The sequence below is a fragment of the Myxocyprinus asiaticus genome, chromosome 29 (genome assembly GCF_019703515.2).
Source record: "Myxocyprinus asiaticus isolate MX2 ecotype Aquarium Trade chromosome 29, UBuf_Myxa_2, whole genome shotgun sequence".
In the NCBI taxonomy this organism is placed as follows: domain Eukaryota; kingdom Metazoa; phylum Chordata; class Actinopteri; order Cypriniformes; family Catostomidae; genus Myxocyprinus; species Myxocyprinus asiaticus.
In genome coordinates, this window is record NC_059372.1 from 11978800 (window position 1) to 11998998 (window position 20199).

Consider the following 20199-nt stretch of genomic DNA (forward strand, 5'->3'; position numbering starts at 1 on the left):
CCATTAAATATTTAAATATTAATCACACTAACTGATTAAATAATTTATTAATAAAAGTGATTAATCAAGCGTGTATACTCTTCCATTTAAAACCATCTTAAGGTTCCATTCAGAGCCAATAAGGGTTTTACAGCTGCAAGCAATAGGAGGACCCCAAAACCAATACTCTGATCTGAAGAACCTATAATGAGTTTTTTCTCTCCAAAGAACCATATAGTCAAACCCAAAACCCTATATACAGCAAAAATGATTCTTTGCTGAACCTAAAGTGCCATTGAAGAATCAGTATTTATAAGTGTAAAATCAATAGATTTGACATTTTGGGGCTTAAATTTTACTTAGGGTCACAGGTTCACGCTAAGATTACAGTTTTTTTTTCCAAGCTGAGCCTCTTTTAATGAGCCTGGAGAATGTGCACATGATATCAACCCTTTGTGCAGGAGCAATCCATCTGACTGGACATCTTCTGACATTTTTAAAAGCTTTGTTTCTTAAGTGGGCCATTGGCAATACATTTTTTATATGCTTATAAATGCAACAGAATAGGTTTTGCTGAAATGTGTTGCTAATTACTATTTTTAAGATTGGGACAGGTGACATAGATGCTTAATGACATAAAGGTTTAAAGCTAATGTATAACAATGTTAGGCAGGGAAAAACGGTCAGACCTATAAATGAAGAGTCATGCAGGATCAAGGATGGCTGACAACAGAACAACAGAGTCTTCACAGGTCTGTGCTAGAGAATCCTCAGTAGTCATGTGAACACTAATGCACAGAGGTTTATGACTTAGTTTTTAAACTATTTAGTAAAATTGAACAAACAAAAGTACCAGCACTTCTGAGTATCTCATCACTGTAAACCCTAATGTGCAAAATAATTGTTTTAAGTAGGAAAAATTTAATCATACAAATTAATTCAAATAAATGAACCTTAATGAGTATTTAGAACTTTCTTTTTCTTTTGAGTTCACAAAACTGACACCTTTTAAGTAACCTGAATTATTTCATTGTTTTGAGTTTGATGAACATTTTTCTTTAAATTTAACTTTAACTGGGCAGGGGATTTCGATTCCTCAGCATGCTTTGCATGGCACTCGACAGGGATAGTAAATGTTAAAAATAAGTGTTATATAATGTGTGTTTGTGCAAGATGAATTGTTAGTGTTTAATGTTTTGTTGTGTTATTAAAAGAGTTTCTGTTATGTTGGAGTTTTGGGGATTACCGTAATGGTAAATAGTGGAGCTTGAACATAGGTTGAGGACAGGTACATTTTACTAATGTTTTGCATTGCTTTACTGGTTATTGCTTAATAATCACTATGCTAATCAAAGCATAGTGTTACCAATTAGCATGTATTCAGCATGCTAGCATTAAATGTGCTAGCTAATTTGAGCTAGTACTAGCAAGATTCTCTCTACTTGAATTATTTAAATTGAAATTACTTGTTAATTTTAACTTCAGAAAGGAGTTACATTTAAGGTTGTGCAATCAAAATGTATGAATTAGCTTACTCAATATTTCAAGTTAAGAGCAATTAACATGCATTTGTAATACATATTTAAATTCTGGAAGTTTTATTAAAAAAATGTATGTAACTGATTGCCTCAAATTTTTTGAGTTCTGCTAACTCATTAGGGTTTACATTGTGTTCAGGTCATATATCACTCTGAAATCAAGCATAAAGACAGTAAAACAAATTCTACATTACTTTGCAATTTAAATAGTTTCTAATGATATTTGACACAGTAGTTCCACATTCATTTTCTCTCTGCAAAACAATTTCTTTCTTTTTTCTATTGATTTAGGGGTTACATATGACCCAGATTTCATTTTATTTTTTTCAGTTATTTTGAACTGAAACCCTTGACCTATGACGTACTCTAGTTCATTAATGTTTTGTTTTTAGGTGGCAATAAAACAAAAAGTCACACAATATTGCTAGACAAAAATCCCTGGAATGAAAAGTTGATTAGGATTACAGCAGCTCCTGTGACTTGGTTAGCCCGGATTTTTAGCTTTTCAAGTATACTTACAAAAAAATTAATCAGATTTTCAGAATCGTGTCCTAAATAGTTATGTCTAACATTCATTGTGTATTCTTGTATCGCTTTATTCCAGTACTGAATTCAAAGGCAAACCATGAAGGTGTTGACATCAGGTGGAAGCCAAACTGGTTACTTCATACTTGTTTAAAAATTAGAGAAGTAACTAACTGCAAATAGCATTAGAATGTCCGACACGTTATAATAATGTACAGTGCAATCTTTAAGAAAGACACTCACAAGTTGTTTCTCATAAAACATTAATTTACAGATTATATCAACCACATTTATAAAAAGGAACTGAGTCCACAAAAATGCAAACCTTATCTTCTGACAAGAAACATCCCAACAATTGAATTCAAAACCTGAGAGTTCATGTGATACAACTAATACACAGAAAACAGTATGTACATTTGATAAAATGCTATCTTCTTCAGACAGAGATACTTAGAAAATACAGTGGTAACATGAATTGTATTAGACCCACACATTGCCGCCGCCTTCTTCAATCTTCTTAAACCAACTAAAAACCAGCAAACACAAAAATAAAACAGGATGTTAAACATTTCAAGCTCTAAATGACAAAGCATTAGGATGGTAAATGAGGAGTGCATCATATAGGGAATATATGCCAAAATTGTGAACAAACAATAAGATCTTTCATATAGCTTATAGTGTGTTTCATATAATTTCACAAATGTTCCTGAAATGTTCCTCACAGGCACAATGTTAACACCAGGAAATAGATACAAGTATGAAGGAATCCCTGCTAAAACCTTAAAAGAATGCAACATTTATTCAATTTACTCTGATAGAAATCCCATGCTCCCATTTTTTGTCTTGTGGATTTAGCAACTAAAGGCATGCCATGAAATTCCAAAGAGGAGGACAGTTAAATAGTATCATAGTGATCAATATTGTAATCTGCATTATTGTGCTATTTTCTGCATACAAATTTGCTAGACATGATCAGGCAAGATATGAATACGGAGACAAAGACTGATTGCTCCAAAACACTTAAGTTCTCACCAGCTTTAATGCTCACATTAGCATCCATGGAGTTATTATCGGATGGCTTATTACTCTGCCAAAATCACAGAGAGACTGTGATAATGTTTAAAGAAAAATTACAATTACAAATAAACATGAATGTATTTTTATGTCATGGTCAGCATGCTTGCCATTCAATCTTCAAGTGTCAATTTGACATTTTAATTACAAATGAATGACAAATGTGGACATTAAAATAGTAGAAAGCATATTTAATTTGACAAATGAAAATGAGGCAGTGACTCAACAAAACTACAGCCTGGACAAAAGTACAGTCTGTTCCATTGGCCTCATTCATTAAAACACAAGTACCGGTAGTACACAAGTGCGTAAACTGACAGATTCTTTTGAATGTCAAACTGTTGTTCATTGTTATGCAGAAACATAAAAAAAGTTTAATGCATTTTCAATGTTTCGATGGCTTACATCACACCCCATTCCCCGACACAACAGTACGACACACTGAACAGACTGTAATTTAGACCATCACAGTTTTGTTTTTGTTCATATCCAATTAAATATGCCATCTACTCCAACTTAAGGCCAAAGTATATTTTGTTTTTCCACGTGCCGATACATCTTGCGCACAGTGCGTGCAAGGCAAATGTCATAAACACAGTACACGTAGGCTGTCCGAGTGCAGCCTAGTTTTTCTAGACACATGGACTGTCTGCATCTTTGTGCATCAACTGTGATAAAAGAGTATCATAAAGCAGTCATAGTGTGTATGCATCGAACATGTCCGTATGGACTCGCAGTCAAAAGAGTATACTTTGAAAGGCTCAGCACTTGGCTGTATGCAAGACAGAACGGCACGTGGAAAAACTAATATCCCCACCACAGTCAGTGTCCATCACAAATATGACAAATAGCCCATATCTTGAAACTGAAATTGGGTTTGGCTATTACATTTTTTTTTTTAAATAAAAAAATAAATGAAACTATTATAAGCTGGACAAACTGTTTTAGTGTATTATAAATGAGTGTGATACTCTACAACCATTTTAAACAATGACTGCATTTGACTCGGGATCCAAAATCCAAGATACCACCAGACATACTTCCTAAGTTAGGCATATTCTTGTTTTCAGAATTTGTTTTAAAATAGTTTGTGAATTTTCAGTCATTTACATAATTAATGCAGTGTAAATGACAAAAAAAGCCCACAAATATTTACCAAACAAAATTATAACATTACTTCAGTGACTTTTCATATATTAGAAACATAAAATTTGATGCAAATATGGGGATTTGTATGTCCATTCTCAAAACATACATGACTTATCAAGTAAATACAGACTGGGAAGTAGGTTACAACAGTATAAAAATAAATCCAGATATCGTCTGACGCATTCAAGCAATGACTGCTAATGACTATAGTTTTAAAAGGCTAATAATAAATACCATACTTGATTAAAAAAAGACACTTACATTGTTAGCAAGACAAAACTTTTCTTTTTGCATTCAAAGTTACACTTTTTTAAAGAGGACAATGACTAAAACACAAGGTCCCTCTCGTTCAGTTATACACACCCCTTTTCCATTATGTATTTCTGTTGGACATAGTGCTGATATAAAACCAAGCAACATCAAAAATAGTTTGTACAATTTTTAATAAATAACATTTTGCTTATCCTTATTTCATTTTTTTTTGCAATATTTTGTTCTATTTTACCATTATTGCCACAGATGTGTGTTGTGAACACACTCACTCGTGCACACAATCACATAAAACAAACAGAAAACCACATGGGGGCAAAGTAGGATGACTGATTTACCAGACTAAAAAGAAAGGTACACATTTTTGCCTTAAATTACTTTGCTGTCAAACTGAATATCACTGAAAGTTGGACGCACAAGAGGAACTCAGGATTCCAAAGATGACTGATCTGATCAGCATACATGTTATAAGTTATTTGGGCAGTGGCGGCAATGGGGGAGGGGGTTCTGACGGAAGTGGCGGGGGGTGGGTTCCTCCACGAGCGCTACTGCTATATCGGTACTCTCCGTACTGAGGGCGATAGTTAAACATTTGTGGTTGCGCTGGCTGCACCCCCTGCGCACTGAGCAATGAGTTCAACATGTCAAAAGTGTCCTGAAACTCATTGGACTGGCTGCCCGTATTGTGGCCGTTTGTGTCAGCCTTGTCCGTCTTGGAGTGTGAATAGTTTCCCTGATGGTGCGAGAGGCTTAGTGAGGGGAGGATGTCAGACGAGAGACCCAGGGAGTGGGCAGGAGCTCCGGAAAGCTGGGGTAACTGAAATGAGTTCCTAGAGGATTTGCTGACTTTTGAAGGGTGGATACCAGCAGAAGGTCCCGGCATATGTGTCCTTTTTCTTGATGACGAAGATGATGAAGAACTCATTCGCACAGAGTCACCTGAGACCTTTTTGCTACTTCCAGAAACACTGGCAGAACTTGAATGTTTATGTGCTGAGGATGAGGAAGACGAGGAGGATGAAGAGCTGCTGGTGGAAGAGTGGTGGTGATGGTGATGATGGTGGTGATGGTTGGAGCGTTCTCTGTGTTTCTCTCGACTCTTCCCGTCTTCTCCAGATCCACTTCGCCTCTCTGGAACCCGAATCCGCACCTTAATGTCCTGCTCGGATGCTCGACTGCTACTGCTTGCCGATTGGCTGGCTGGAACAGGGAAGCGCATCTTCAGGGAGTTCCGCTCCGACTGCTCGTCCAATGGGATCTTTAGGACAATGGGTGAGGGTTTTCCCAGGCCTGATGACCCAGAGCTGGACTGCTGCTGGTGATGATGGTGTTTCTCCTTCCTCTGCTTCATGAGGGCCTGGGCAGCGGTGGCGTAACCCTGTTTCACGTTGGCCTCCATGTTCTCCAGCTTCCTCTTTTGTGCCGCTAGCTCGTCCGCATGCTTAGCCCGGTACTCGCTCAGAGACACCACTTTTGCAGGTGCTTGGAGCTCGTTAATGCCCTGCTGCTCCTTACCAGCAGGCTGCCAGTGTTGGGATGAAGCTGTAGCGTCATCTGCTGACAAAGACATTGAGGAACCGGATGGAGGGTCAGAAAGGCTCATCAGCCCGGCCAATGCGCTGTCAGATGCTGCCATGGAGATCATGCTCATAATGGTATCTGACTGATCACCATCTTGAACCTTTGATTTCTTGCCAGTTTGACCTGCAGCCTGAGTCAAAAAAAATAAATAAGAGAAAATTATGAGGATGCTACTTTAGAAAAAACTATGCTTCATAAACCAGTAAAGCAGCTTGACCTAAAATTAGTGCAAAACCTTTTATTCTGTTGATCTGTATACAAGTAGTTGGAAACTACTTTAGATAGTTAATATTTTTCTTTTAATCAGATTATTTTAGGTCTACACCACCCCCTCAATCGGATTGAAAATTTCATTCAGATCCAGCTCAATTCGGATAATTTTTGTGTTTACATGAAGGCTTTTCAATCCGATTGAGCTATCAGTCGGATTATAAACGGATTATTTGGTTGCATGTAAACATAGTAACTGTAGCCCTGATTTGTGCTTTTTTTTTTTTTTTTTCAAAAATTTTTTTTTTCGGTAATCAATATTACTCCACAAATGCTGTTGATTGAGCTTAACTTGTATTGAACCAGGAATATTCCTTTAAGTGTCCAAATACTTTTTGGGGCCACTGTATTTGCAATAAACCAGACATAAGAACTGACTTACTTTCCAGTTTCTGATGCGTTTTAATCGGCTTGGCGTCTTCTCCAAGATCTGCAGGAACTCATGAGTGAGCTCTGTTAAATTATTATCAAAATTTTTAGGACTTGGGACAAAAGGACCCATTATTTAAAAAGTTCAGTAAAAAGGCTTTCTAGGTTCTTAACCTGGACACAACTGAAACTTAGCCCAAGGTTACACTAAACTGTTACAAAAGGCTGTTTATTGAAAAATTCCAGAAAAATGCCTAAACATTAGCTAAACCAAATGACATTTTGAACAATGAAACACTAAACATAAGAAAAGCTTTGACTACACATGCCATATTTCTAGCATTAAACTTCCTCTCTAATTAGAAAGACAACATTTTAAAAGTTCCAAGGGTCAATGCAAAGACAATAAAGTGCAACGAATTGACATACCGTCCAACAGCTCAAGGGTTACTGTGGGTTCAACATACTCCCACCAGTGCTTGCTGTCCGTGGAGACAGGAATCTCCCAGTTGGACCATTTACAGGCCAGATGAATACAAACACAAGCTACGATGGGTGGGCTATACTGCAAGCAGAACGTAGTCAAGTGGAGACTGCAACGACGAGTTCACGCACGGTCACAAAATACACACAGGAAAGACAATACAAAATATTTATGAGAAATTGTAATATTACTTTTATACTACAGTAATGAATCTAAAGGTTAATAAAAACATTACTGACCAAATACGGACTATTTCGTAGGCAATGCATGGACTGGAATACTAGTGTGCTATTTGCTGAATAATGTGCACTATAAACAACTGGCTATTGTTGTTTAAAAATAGTATGTGAAATTGTACACAGTATTATATACATTTTAAATTGTAATGGGCTACACTTATCACATAACCTCACTATGTTACATGTTTAAATCAGTGAGTACCATCCGTATATCATAAGACATAAATATGGTTAATTTTGCATTTTAAAGTGTCAGTTCAAATGAGCCATGAAGAAATGCTTCTTTCATCACACTGCAAATGGAAGGTCAAGCTGAGCACATTGTATTCTAGGATACAGCATCTTGTGCAGTGTGCTCTGGTTGCATACTGCACATTTTGACAAATGTAGGTCATTCTGGGTATTCCATGCATACAGAAATGTTTTGCATAGTATTTTTGCATACTGAAAAATGCAAAAATAGTATAAATACGGTAGAATGTAGGGCTGAGCGATAGGATGATGTAATCGGATATCAATGATATCTGAAAAATATCCCAATGCTGATTGTGACACTCACTGACAATGATCAACAATAGCGGGAAAAGACCAAACCATGGAGCTGGGAAGTCGCCAAATATATTAAATTGTAGCCCAGTGTATGAAATTAGCACCCGCCAAACACAGGTAGCCTATATCAGTGTTTCTCAACCAGTGGTCCGTGGCGTAATTGCAGGGGGTCCGTAAAATAATTAAAAAAAAATATTTGATTGATTATTATATTATGCTAAATATATATTTTTTGGTACATGATTTTTTTTAATTAGGTATATTTTGGCATAGCAATAGAATTTTCAAAAATAGAAAAACTCAGGTTGAAGACCAGCTCACTCGTGTATGCGTCAATTGTTTCAAGCCATGTAAGTAAATGTTATTATACTGGTCTGTTACTGAAATGTAATGTTTTGTTGAAATGTGATAAAGTAATTTTTATGATTAATGTACTTTTTTTTTTTTGCAAATAAAGAAATTGAAATGCAATATAATAATATAAAATGTCATATGTCATGAAGGTGTTGAATAGAAAAAAATAAAAAATAGGCCTATATCATTTTTGCTGTTGGACTCTATTTTTAATCTATCTTTAATTCCCTTAATTATGCCATTCATTAGGGCCCAAGTACTGAAAGTGAGGAGGCCCTATTGTTCTTCTAAGGATTATTATTATTATTAGGGCCAAAGTACTGAAAGTGCAGAGGCCCTATTGTTCTTCTAAGGATTATTATTAATAGGGCGCAAGCACTGAAAGTGCAGAGGCCCTATTTTTCTTCTAAGGATTATTATTATTTTTATTATTATTAGTGCAGGAGGAGCTCTGTAGCACCCCCTTGAAAATGGGAATGTAAGGGGGGGCTCTGTAGAACCCCCATTTTCACCTACAGTCACCAAAATTGCTACATATATAGTTCTCATAAAGCCGAACAACCTTCATACTCACAGTCATTAGCTCCGCCCAACAGGAAGTCGGTCATTTTGGATTTTCTGAAAATTGCAGGATCTGAACTTTTAAATACTCCTCCTTGGGGTTTCATGTGACTGGCACCAAATTTGTCCAACGTCATGCCAAGACATTGTAGATGCTAAATTGCTAACAGATTTTTGATATTTTGAACCGTGGTGAAGCAATACATTTATGGCGAAAAATGGAAAACATAAAGTACCTTATACATTCTGTGTGCATTGTGTAATTTTGATAAACATTCAGCTGTATGTTTGGTAATGAGGGCTGATCACATTGATGTGGCTATAACAGGTCACGGTCATAGAGCCACCAACTGGCAGCAGGAAGTATGGCACTTTTAACAGACTATGAAATAACCCTAATGTTTACATGAATTGCTTCAGACACTGCTGATGTAAAATTGTAAAGAAATCTTTGATATCTTAAATACTGTTGCCATGGCAATGCATTCATTGCTATTATTCCTTTCTTCCTATATGTGGGTGTTTTTGAGGCACTTGGCATGCTTAAAATTTCTTGAAATTTTAAGAGTCGTTGGCCATTAGGGCTGGGCAAAAGTTCACACATGAGTGTGTGGGGTGGGCTCTGTAGCGCCCCCTTTAATATGGGCATGTAAGAGGGCCTCTGCAGCACCCCCATTTTCACCTAATGTCACTAAAATTGGTACATATATAGTTCTCATCAAGCCGGACAACTTTTATAATTATAATTATTAGCTCTGCCCAACAGGAAGTCGGACATTTTGGATTTATTGAATACTGCAGTCACTGAACTTTTAAATACTCCTCCTAGGGGATTTATGAGACTGTCACCACTTTTAGACAATATTATGACAAGATATTGAAGATGCTAAATTGTGAACAGATTTTTGATAAATCGAACGGTGTTGCCATGGTGAGGCATTTAATTAATGGTGAAAAATGGGAAACAGGAAGTGTCTCATATCTTCTGTGTGCAATGTGTGATTTAGATCAAAATTGAGTTGTATGTTTAGTCTTGGGGACTAATCACATGGATGTGACAATTTTGGGTCACGGCCATAGCGCCACCACCTGGCAGCAGGAAGTGTGGCTCTTACAACAGACTTTAAAATGATCCTCTAATATTTACCCAAATTGCTTCAAAATTGTTCAGAATAAAATCAATGGCCAAATGCATGTGTCCATCTTGCATTGTTTTCCGAAAGCCACTGGGTGGAAACGGACCCATGGTGCTTGGGCCCATGATCGCTGCTTGCAGCTATATTTTTATGTTGTAATTTTATGTAATTTTTTTATGTTTTATTATGGATACTTGAGTGACAGCAAATGGAAGGGGGGTTAAATATGATTTTTTTGGACCACTTTGTTATTTTGATTGCTTTTTCGTTTCATTTGAAGTGCAATTTGAATTTAGAAATATCTTTAGTTACATTTTTTTGTGTTTCTACAAATTTATTTCATTTTTAAAGCAAAATCAATAGAGCAAGAATATTCACGATCCCTCTGCCAGGGGGTTGACGATGTAATTGGGTATTGCAATATTTTTTTAAATAAAAATATTGTGAACATATTTCTTGCCTATTGCCCAGCCCCAGTACCATGCATACTTAAAATATGCATACTAAAAAGAATGTGGCACACTTTCTTTAAAATCAACATACCTGTTTGTTGCCATAAAATATGAGGTCTGAGCCAAATCCTTACTTGCTGGAACAACAAAGGAAAGGTCTTAATGAGAAGTTAAAAGCGCTAATCCACAAATATAATCCAGACAATTCAGCAAAGAGATGGTTTTACCTCGTACAAGCTGGGTACACTTGACAACATGTGTGTGTGGATGGTCAATAGTGATCTCAAACGCTGGAAGGAGCAGAGCAAAGAAGCAGAGAATGAGAGAGAGAGACTATTAACTTTACATTGGAACTGCAATGAAGTGCTTTGACTCTTCAAAGGTGACACCCGCTACATACGATACACATTAATGAGTGAGTGAATCACAAACGCAGATCTTCCTGTGCTTGTTTGGTGGGATACCTTTGAGCCAAACCCCATGCAAGTGCCTGCAGGCAATTTGGTTATAGTAAAAAAAAATTTTTTTTAAAACATTAAAGGGCACCAGAAGAACATTTCTGAAATCTAATTGTGAGCCAAACTGGTGGAGACCCAAGCAGACAACTGTGCACCCAGGATGATTAATATCATCACAAATAAGACTTGCATAAAATACTTGTAAATTGTACCACTGTAAAACTGCACACAGGAAGGGTTGCATTGTCATGTCAACAACAAATTGACAAGGGTGAGTCAGTAGCAATAGCTCTTTAAGAGGAGCTTGTAATTGTCCTGTTGAACCCTGGGAATAAGCAGTGAATGAAGAGTAAATGTGGTTATTCGGTGCATCTGATATGGTGATTCAGTGACCCGTTCTCGCCCTTCCAAACTTACCCAGGGTCTGGAGTATAATGCTCTCAAGTATGACCAGGTCTTGGGCTTGTTGCAGGTATGTCTGAGATTGAGAGGACAGGCAGGTTACTCACATGGTCTTTTGGTCATGGACTTCACTCGCTCTCATCAAATTATTAAGACCCTCGTTGAGCACCAAGCCATTTAGAATGGAGCCAGAATGATCTCAAAAATAATATATTCACAAAATACAATTCATAAATGCACAGCACAATTCACAAAACCCAAATACAATTCATAAATTTACAAGTGGGGGCACAAATATTTCCTCAGTTGCCTACACAAATACTTCTCACTTTAATTCAAAACGTGTTTACAAATACATATTTATCAAGTTCTTGAATTAATTTGTATCAAAACATTTGTGAATGTTGTTGCATTTATTTATGGATCGTTGAATCTGCATTTGCAAATCGTCAAGTGTGTGGATCGCTTTGGATTTGTGCCAGTTTCAATTCACAAATTTGCCTTTTTAGAAGGAAGTCCTCTTTAGCCAATCACACTGAGGTTTTAATCCACCAATCACAACACGCCTTGCTGAACCTCTGGTGGATATTGCTTCCCCGTTACCATAGTTACTCATTATTCCTATGAGAACAATGGGGAGAAATATCTGATAGAACTGGCTATTTTAACAGCGAAAAACTTGACGAAAAGCTGTTGTGTAGTTTTTTGCACTTCAGACAAATAAAAAAAAATATATGCAATTATTTTTATCACCTTTCAACCTACAAAATAGGAGCCTAAAGAAGAGCGCTGTGGCTTCAAGATGAGTGCTTGTTGAGTCACACAGTTCAGTAGTCTCACATAAGTTTACATTTACGATTTTCACGTTAATGTTTTGTTATTTTATTGGTATCTACAACATTTAACTGCTTTGTTTACATCATAAACATGTTTATTTATATCTTTTAATATGATCATTAAAGTGTCATTAATGACATTTTGAAAAATAGAGGTAAAACCTGTGATATGGCTAATGCGATTTCAATGAAAGACCTTTAATTATTTTAATTTTACAATTTACAACCTCAGTGGACAATGAAAGAAGGCTTAAACTTTGGTAAAGTTAAAATAGTACACATACAATAAAACTATAAACAAAAAACACAAAGATGATGGATGCAATAATGATGTGGATGAAATAAATTGTATTAAACAAGAAATATGCAGTAATATGCAATGTAATAATTTATCCTACAATCATAAGTAGTTTTCATGATTTTTTTCTTCTTAATAAGTACTTTGTTTGGCAGTAAAGACAGTGCTAATGGTGATGAGTATACATTCATAACCAGTACTGTGTACCTAAACATTTACAGCAACTTTACCTCATTAATTAAACACTTCGCCAAACTGAACGTTAAGCACAAGGTTTGATTAATTAAAGTATGAAAACCAATATAAGCAGCAGTCCACTCCGATCATGTCAAGTTATGTCTTGTTCTCTGGTGTTAACTCACCATTATGTCTTTACTGGAACTGCTGTTGTGATGATGTGATGATATGATGATCAACTGAATCCCGTCTGATGTTTCTCAAACACACTAAACTATGTATCCTGCATTTGGTCGACTACAGCCACAACCTCTTCTTTAGGCTTCTATTTTGTAGGTTGAAAGGTGATAAAAAATAATTTGGAGAAAGGCGGTAAAAAATAATTTTATTATAGCTGTATATATATATATATATATATATATATATATATATATATAGCTTTATCTGAAGTGCAAAAAACTACAACCACTTTTCGTCAACTTTTTCGTTGTTAAATAGCCAATTCTATCTGATATTTCTTCCCATTGTTCTCATAGGAATGAATGAGTAACTATGGTTACAGGGAAACGATATCTGAACCCTTCTAACAGGGGAGCCTACAAGCTTAGCCTAAAATAGCATAACGTAGTGCTCCCATAGACATTCTATGGGCAGTACACTGGCGAGGAGACAAGAGGCTGTTCTTTTTTTGAATGGATGTCTATGGAGGAGATGGTTCAGTACGCTGAAAAACTGCTTTTGTGAGGAAACAACTAAATAATCAATTTGGAATGAACTATGTGTGGAGTTTACTACGATAAATTTATGTTTTATAAGGGAAGTCATGGAAAATTTTGCGACAGGTAGGTGTCACTTTACGGCTCTCCCTATCCTCAAACATTGACTCACTGTTGTAACACACTAGTTGACCGTTACTATCCGTTATGCTCGTTCGTTAGAACCACGAAGGTTGTTATCTACATATATAAAAGAATCTCCGACGATATCCACCAGAGCTCAGCAAGGTGTGTTGTGATTGGTGGATTAAAAGCTCAATGTGATTGGCTAAAGAGGACTTCCTTAAAAAAACAAAATTTAATTTGAGAATTGAAACCTGGCAGGAAAGTCTGAAAAAGCCACACACAAATCCAAATCAATCCACATGCATGTGATGATTTGCAAATGCAGATTCAACAATCCATAAATAAATGTAACAACATTCACAAATGTTTTTATGAAAATGAACAAGATAAATACATATTTGAAAAAACGTTTTGAATTGATTTAAGTGAGAAGTATTTGTGTGGACAATTGGGGAAATATTTGTGCCCTCACTTGTATGTGTATGAATTGAATTTTTAATTTATGAATCTGATTTTGAGAATGTGTATTGTGCTGTGCATTTATGAACTGTATTTTGTAAATATATTATTTTTGAGATCATTCTACCTCCATAATTTAGCACCTTATCATTCATTCTATGCCAATTCATCAGTATATGACATTGAGAGATATATATCGTAAAAGCATAGTTAAAAAAAATATAAATAACCAACCTATGTGGAAGAAAATTAATTAATTTCAGCAATGTTTAGGTAAAAGCAAACAGACTGTAATATTGGGCTATTGTTCATTAGACTATGTGGGTTAAACAACCGAAAAAAACGAAGAAAAAACAAAACAAATGTTATCAGTGTGGTTCTGGTGACTTTGATCAAATCTGATATTTTTGATTAGCTGAAACAAACACCCACGGTCTGATATCAATTCCATGGACTTGTATCACCTAAAGAATTTTCTTAAAGCCAAATATTTTTATTTATTTATAAATCTTTAAAATAGAAATGTAGTAGGGATGCACCGATGAATCAGCTGCTGATATTTATTGGCCAATCATTGACCAAATTAAAACCATCCACAAATCGGTTTTAAGCATGAAAACGGTGATATGAAAAACCGATGGTTGATTTATAATTATCAAAACACACATTGTAAAAACTCTGTGAATTCAAATGCACAGTCCAGAAATAATGACAGCCACAAATTGAAAAAAGGTTGGCACTCCTAGGAACATGTAATATTGAATTTTTAATCAGTCTCATTCTCACATTAATGAGGAAAAACCAATGTTTCAGATGTGACAGTTGTGAAAGCAGCACTTACCTATACATGACAAGGTAAAACCATCCAAAACTCTTTGAAACCAGCAAACTTCTTAGACATTGGTATAGTATCTATTAAGGCTGCACAACTGATTGAGTTAATATTGAAAACATAATATGGTCTTGCACGATTACTAACCCTGAAAGCTTAAAAATAGACTGCATTCAACGATTCAGTCAGTGCTTCAGTCAGCATTGTGTAAGCAAGCGGCACCCTCTCGCGGTCTGGACGGCATTTTCCATTATCCATTATACCACAATAGAACTTAAAGGGATAGTTCACACAAAGATGAAAATATTCTCATAATTTACTCACCCTCATTCCATCCCAGACTTTCTTTCTTCTGCTGAACACAAACAAAGATTTTTAGAAGAATATCTCAGCTCTGTAGATCCATACAATGCAAGTGAATGGTGATCAGGCCTTTGAAGCTGCAAAAAGGAGATAAAGTCAGCATAACAGTAATCTATACGACTCCAGTGATTAAATCAATGTTTTCTGAAGCGATCCAATTGATTTTGGGTAGGAACAAACCAAAATGTAACTCCTTTTTCAATGTACATCTTGTCATTGTAGTCTCTCTAAGCACGATCATGATTTCAAGCGTGATTACACTTCTTAGTGATTGACGCATGCGCAGAGTGCTAGATGGCACTATATGAAGTTTAACTGAGTTTGAAATCATGATTGCAAAGGAGACTGCTGTCAAGGTGAACAGTTCAAAAGGAGTTATATTTTGGTCTGTTCTCACCCAAAACCAACTGGATCACTTCAGAAGACACAGAGTAAACCACTTAAGTCTTATGGATTGTTTATGCTGACTTTATCTATTTTTTGGAGCTTTTGGAGATCTGATCATCATTCACTTGCATTGTATGGACCTACAGATCAGAGATATTCTTCTAAAAATCTTTGTTTGTGTTCAGCAGAAGAAAGAAAGTCATACACATCTGGGATGGCATGAAGGTGAGTAAATGATGGGAGAATTTTCCCTTTTGGGTGAACTAACTCTTTGAAAGGGCATTTTGTTGATTTGAATTGCAAACACAGCAGTGCAAAAATGTTTTAGAAGTACAAAATAATCTTTTTTTCACATCAATCATCATTCTTTGATATTTAGTTATTTTTTAAATATTTTTTTAAAATCTTTTTATCTTCTATTTATCTTTCATTGTGGCTCTCTTTAAAATTTTGGCCTGTCATGTGTTTAACAGATCCAATCCGTGTTCAATTGAAATAAAAAAAATTTATAACAATAAAAAGCTTTTGTACATATTTGTAAATGTTTTAAGAACATAATTCCTGTACAAAATGGTGATCTGATGACAAAATAAGGTAAGCGGCAAAATATCGGTATTGGTATAGATTTTTTTTAAAATCCGTAGCAGCCAAAATTTTTAATATCGGTGCATCCCTAAAATGTAATTATATTAACTAAAAAAAACTTGATGAAAATCAACCACTCATAGAGCACATGAGAAAATAATAAAAACCAGTTCTGCAAAAGAACTATTCTCTTGTCAGTTAAGTTTTAAAATCCAAAGTACGACGTATCTTCATTTTAATTTGGCTAGCTCAGCATGGAACTGCTCACACTCATGGGTAGTTTCAGTTTTGAGGTAATCGCACACCATTTGCAGACTGACATTGTGAGTGCATAACTTACATCACTCCTAGTGTCTGGCGACGGGTCCTGAGGATTCAGACATGCATGGGTCACTTTAATCACATGCTCAAGCTTCCGAGGCTGTTCCTCCACCTTCGCTGCTAGAAATAGAGCTGCAGGGGCAATCACCTGAAAATATGACAAAACAAAGAGGTTATGATAGAGACCGATGCAACTAGCCATTTCAAAAACACACCTGCTTGCATGAAAAGCTTGCAAAGGGCACTCACATTCCGATGGAAGCGGGTGAAAGACTGGATCATGTAGAACCGATGCATATACACAATGGCAGTGTTTATTGTAAGTTGTGACCTGTTCATCTTAAGTTAAGGATTATAATAGTTTTGACATATTACAATCATAGAAGGACAACACCACAACTACTGACATCAACAATCTCAATAACTTCAGAGAAGTGAGACCTACAATATTTTTAACAAGGCCATATTCACTAGACATTGAGGGGGAAAGGTCAGATAAGTGGCCATTTAATATGGGTTTTTCAATGTCAGTGAGTTCAATATGTTCCGGGTTCAATACAAGTGGAGCTCTATTAACAGTAGTTGATGCATAATGTTGATAAAAAATAAATAAAAAACCAGTTACAGTAAGGCACTTACAATGGAAGTGAATGGGGCCAGTCAATAAACATAGTTCACTCAAAAATTAAAGTTCTCTCAATATTTACTCACTCTAATGCCATCCCAGGTGTGTATGACTTTCTTCTGCTGAACACAAATGAAGATTTTTAGACTAATATCTCAGCTCTGTAGATCCATACAATGTTAAGTGAATGGTGGCCAGAACTTTGAAGCTCCAAAAAGCATAAAGGACACATAAAAGAAATCAATACAACTCCAGTGGTTTAATCCATGCCTTCATAAGCGATATGATAGGTGTGGGTGAGAAACAGATCAATATTTAAGTCTTTTTTTTTAACCATCAATCTCCAGTTTCACTTTTTTTTGTTGTTGCTTTTTGCGATTCATTTTTTGCGCATATCGCCACCTACTGAGCAGGGAGGAGAATTTATACTAAAAAAGGACTTAAATATTGAAAGAAAAAAAAAACTTGTATTGTATGGACCTACAGAGCAGGGATATTCTTCTAAAAATCTTTGTGTTCAGCAGAAAAAAAAAAAAAAGCATACACATCTGGGATGGTATGAGGGTGAGAAAACAATGAGATAATTGTCATTTTTGGGTGAACTAACCCTTTAAAATACAACTTAAACATTATACATGCTAACAAGGGTTTAGTCTGATTAAATCGTTTACTAACCTTATCTGTGTACAGTTATAGCCAATATTAACACCTGTAAACTATATCTGGTCAATGCCATAACGTTGGTAAATGTTTCCATTTTGTCGCTATACTTTTTAAGCAGTGTGCATTTTAACGTTGATAGACTGGCCCTATTCACAAATCAGGGACGTGTCCATGTTTTTGTATTAATCAACATTATGCCACAAATGCTGTCGATTGAGCTTAACTTGTATAGAACCCGGAACACACTTTTAAACATGTACATCTGACTACCATCTTGAGCACTTAGCTACATCCTTGTATTTTAAAGGGTTAGAGGATATAATTCATAAATAACAAATGCATAAAATCTGCAATAGACAAAACAGCCCATTGATTCCCATCTTTCATATTAGCACTATTATTCAATGGCAGAGAGTGAAAGCGCTTGCACAAGAACTATCTGTATTTAAAGCTAAAGCACATCTTTAACCTAAAGCAAAAACAAAGCAGGAAAGCTTATATTCTATCCCAAAATATCTCCTGAGTAGAACTTCTATTCAACAGGGCAAATCAAGCCATGTCTATACTAAGAACTGCACTATATATGAACGAATGGCATAGACAAAAGATTTTCAAGTCTGACTCTGGAATGTAAACAAATGATTCAAACAAATTACATAGTTAACAAATTAATGGCGGGGAAGTGAGTGCCACCGGCTGTGCTATTGTTCAGTAGGGGAGACACCTCCAACTAGGCCTTGAGGCCTAAACTAAGCATACAAATATATTTGTACACAATACTTTTATTCAATACGCCCAAATCCACTTCCTCCCCATAAAAATGCGTGTTTATTGTATACAGAAGTGTTTTCATGACATTATAATGGAGAAACTCAACACCACCCATGCCGCCCAAACCGGCTTCAGTATCCTGAGCGGCTATAGCGAAACGACGCCTTACAAAATGAGAAAGATACACGTTGAGTCGCTGTCCCATGTCCTGCAGCAGGTTCGCGGCTTGCTGTCGATACGACAGCTCTTTGTCGGGATCAAGTCCCGCTCGGCGAGATGGGCTGTTTTCGATTTGTTCGCGTGTGAAGTACCATTTATTGTGATTTACCGAAGGCGCAGGGAACGAAGCCGCCATTACTGAGAAGTACAATGTTTTAAAATCTCACTGCGTCACAGGAAGCGCGTCATCGACGGTTCTGGAACGCGACTGTCTGACGTGTTTGACTTGGAAGTTGTTTCAGTGTAAAATAAAGACGAATGAAAATATGTTTGAAAAACGGAAGGAAAGATACTTTTTGAAATTTACTCTGGAATCACAAGCAACACACATGGGATTTTAAAAGACCTGTTCAATTAATATTTTCCCCAAATATTGTGTTTTAAAAATAAATAAATTAATAAATATAATTACTATTTTTTGACTAGTCAAAAAATTAATGACTAAAAACAATCCAGGACTAGTTACACATGTATATTGTTAAAATGAAAAGTAAAAGCCCCAGGTTAAGTCTTCATTCTGCTGGACATTAAATTGAACATGTTATAATACTGTCATATCTGTTATAATACTGTCATACGTGTATACTATGTAATTTACTTTGGAATTATAAGCAACCCACCTAGGCTTTAACAGAGTTTCTCCAAAATAAAAATAAATATGCTATATATATATATAATTGTTATTATTTCTCCCAAATAAAAATATATAATTAAATAAATACTAAATATGCTAAATATATATATATTTTGGCTGCCAGTGTAATTATATATAATTACACTGGCAGCCAAAAGTTTGGAATAATGTACAGATTTTGCTCTTATGGAAAGAAATTGGTACTTTTATTCACCAAAGTGGCATTCAACTGATCACAGTGTATAGTCAGGACATTAATAACGTGAAAAATTACTATTACAATTTGAAAAAAATTTCAGAACTTCTTAAACTACTTCAAAGAGATCTCATCAAAAAATCCTCCACATGCAGCAATGACAGCTTTGCAGGTCCTTGGAATTCTAGCTGTCAGTTTGTCCAGATATTCAGGTGACATTTCACCCCACACTTCCTGTAGCACTTGCCATAGATGTGGCTGTCTTGTCGGGCACTTCTCACACACATTACAGTCTAGGTGAACCCACAAAAGTGCAATGGGGTTAAGATCCATAACACTCTTTTCCAATTATCTGTTGTCCAATGTCTGTGTTTCTTTGCCCACTCTAACCTTTTCTTTTTGTTTTTCTGTTTCAAAAGTGGCTTTTTCTTTGCAATTCTTCCCATAAGGTCTGCACCCCTGAGTCTTCTCTTTACTGTTGTACATGAAACTGGTGTTGAGCGGGTAGAATTCAATGAAGCTGTCAGCTGAGGACATGTGAGGCATCTATTTCTCAAACTAGAGACTCTGATGTACTTATCCTCTTGTTTAGTTGTACATC

General features: G+C 35.9%; 1 protein-coding gene across 2 annotated transcripts; it reads right to left on the bottom strand.

Annotated features, from left to right (window-relative positions):
- Positions 1 to 1599: 1599 nt before the first annotated feature.
- Positions 1600 to 18927, bottom strand: LOC127420062 (cyclin-T1-like). Of its 2 annotated transcripts, none has more exons than XM_051662014.1 (9): positions 18735 to 18927; positions 16740 to 16821; positions 16510 to 16638; positions 11406 to 11466; positions 10758 to 10820; positions 10622 to 10667; positions 7185 to 7348; positions 6769 to 6839; positions 1600 to 6246 (listed from the first exon to the last, which is right to left on the bottom strand). In XM_051662014.1, the coding sequence occupies exons 1-9, from the start codon at positions 18902 to 18904 to the stop codon at positions 5008 to 5010; spliced, it is 2025 nt and encodes a 674-aa protein (XP_051517974.1). In that variant the 5' UTR covers positions 18905 to 18927; the 3' UTR covers positions 1600 to 5007. The 2 variants fall into 2 exon arrangements, with proteins under 2 accessions (XP_051517974.1, XP_051517973.1); XM_051662013.1 differs by having other exon boundaries at positions 10622 to 10688.
- Between the last annotated feature and the right edge of the window lie 1272 nt (positions 18928 to 20199).

Excerpts from the sequence above, each read along its gene's own strand:
- LOC127420062 (XM_051662013.1), bottom strand. The coding sequence starts at position 18,904 with ATGGCGGCTTCGTTCCCTGCGCCTTCGGTAAATCACAATAAATGGTAC. Across the intron at positions 10,689-10,757 it reads GTGTACCCAGCTTGTACGAG|ACCTTTCCTTTGTTGTTCCA; the intron begins GTAAAACCATCT and ends CTTCTCATTAAG. Across the intron at positions 6,247-6,768 it reads AACGCATCAGAAACTGGAAA|GCTGCAGGTCAAACTGGCAA; the intron begins GTAAGTCAGTTC and ends TTTTTGACTCAG.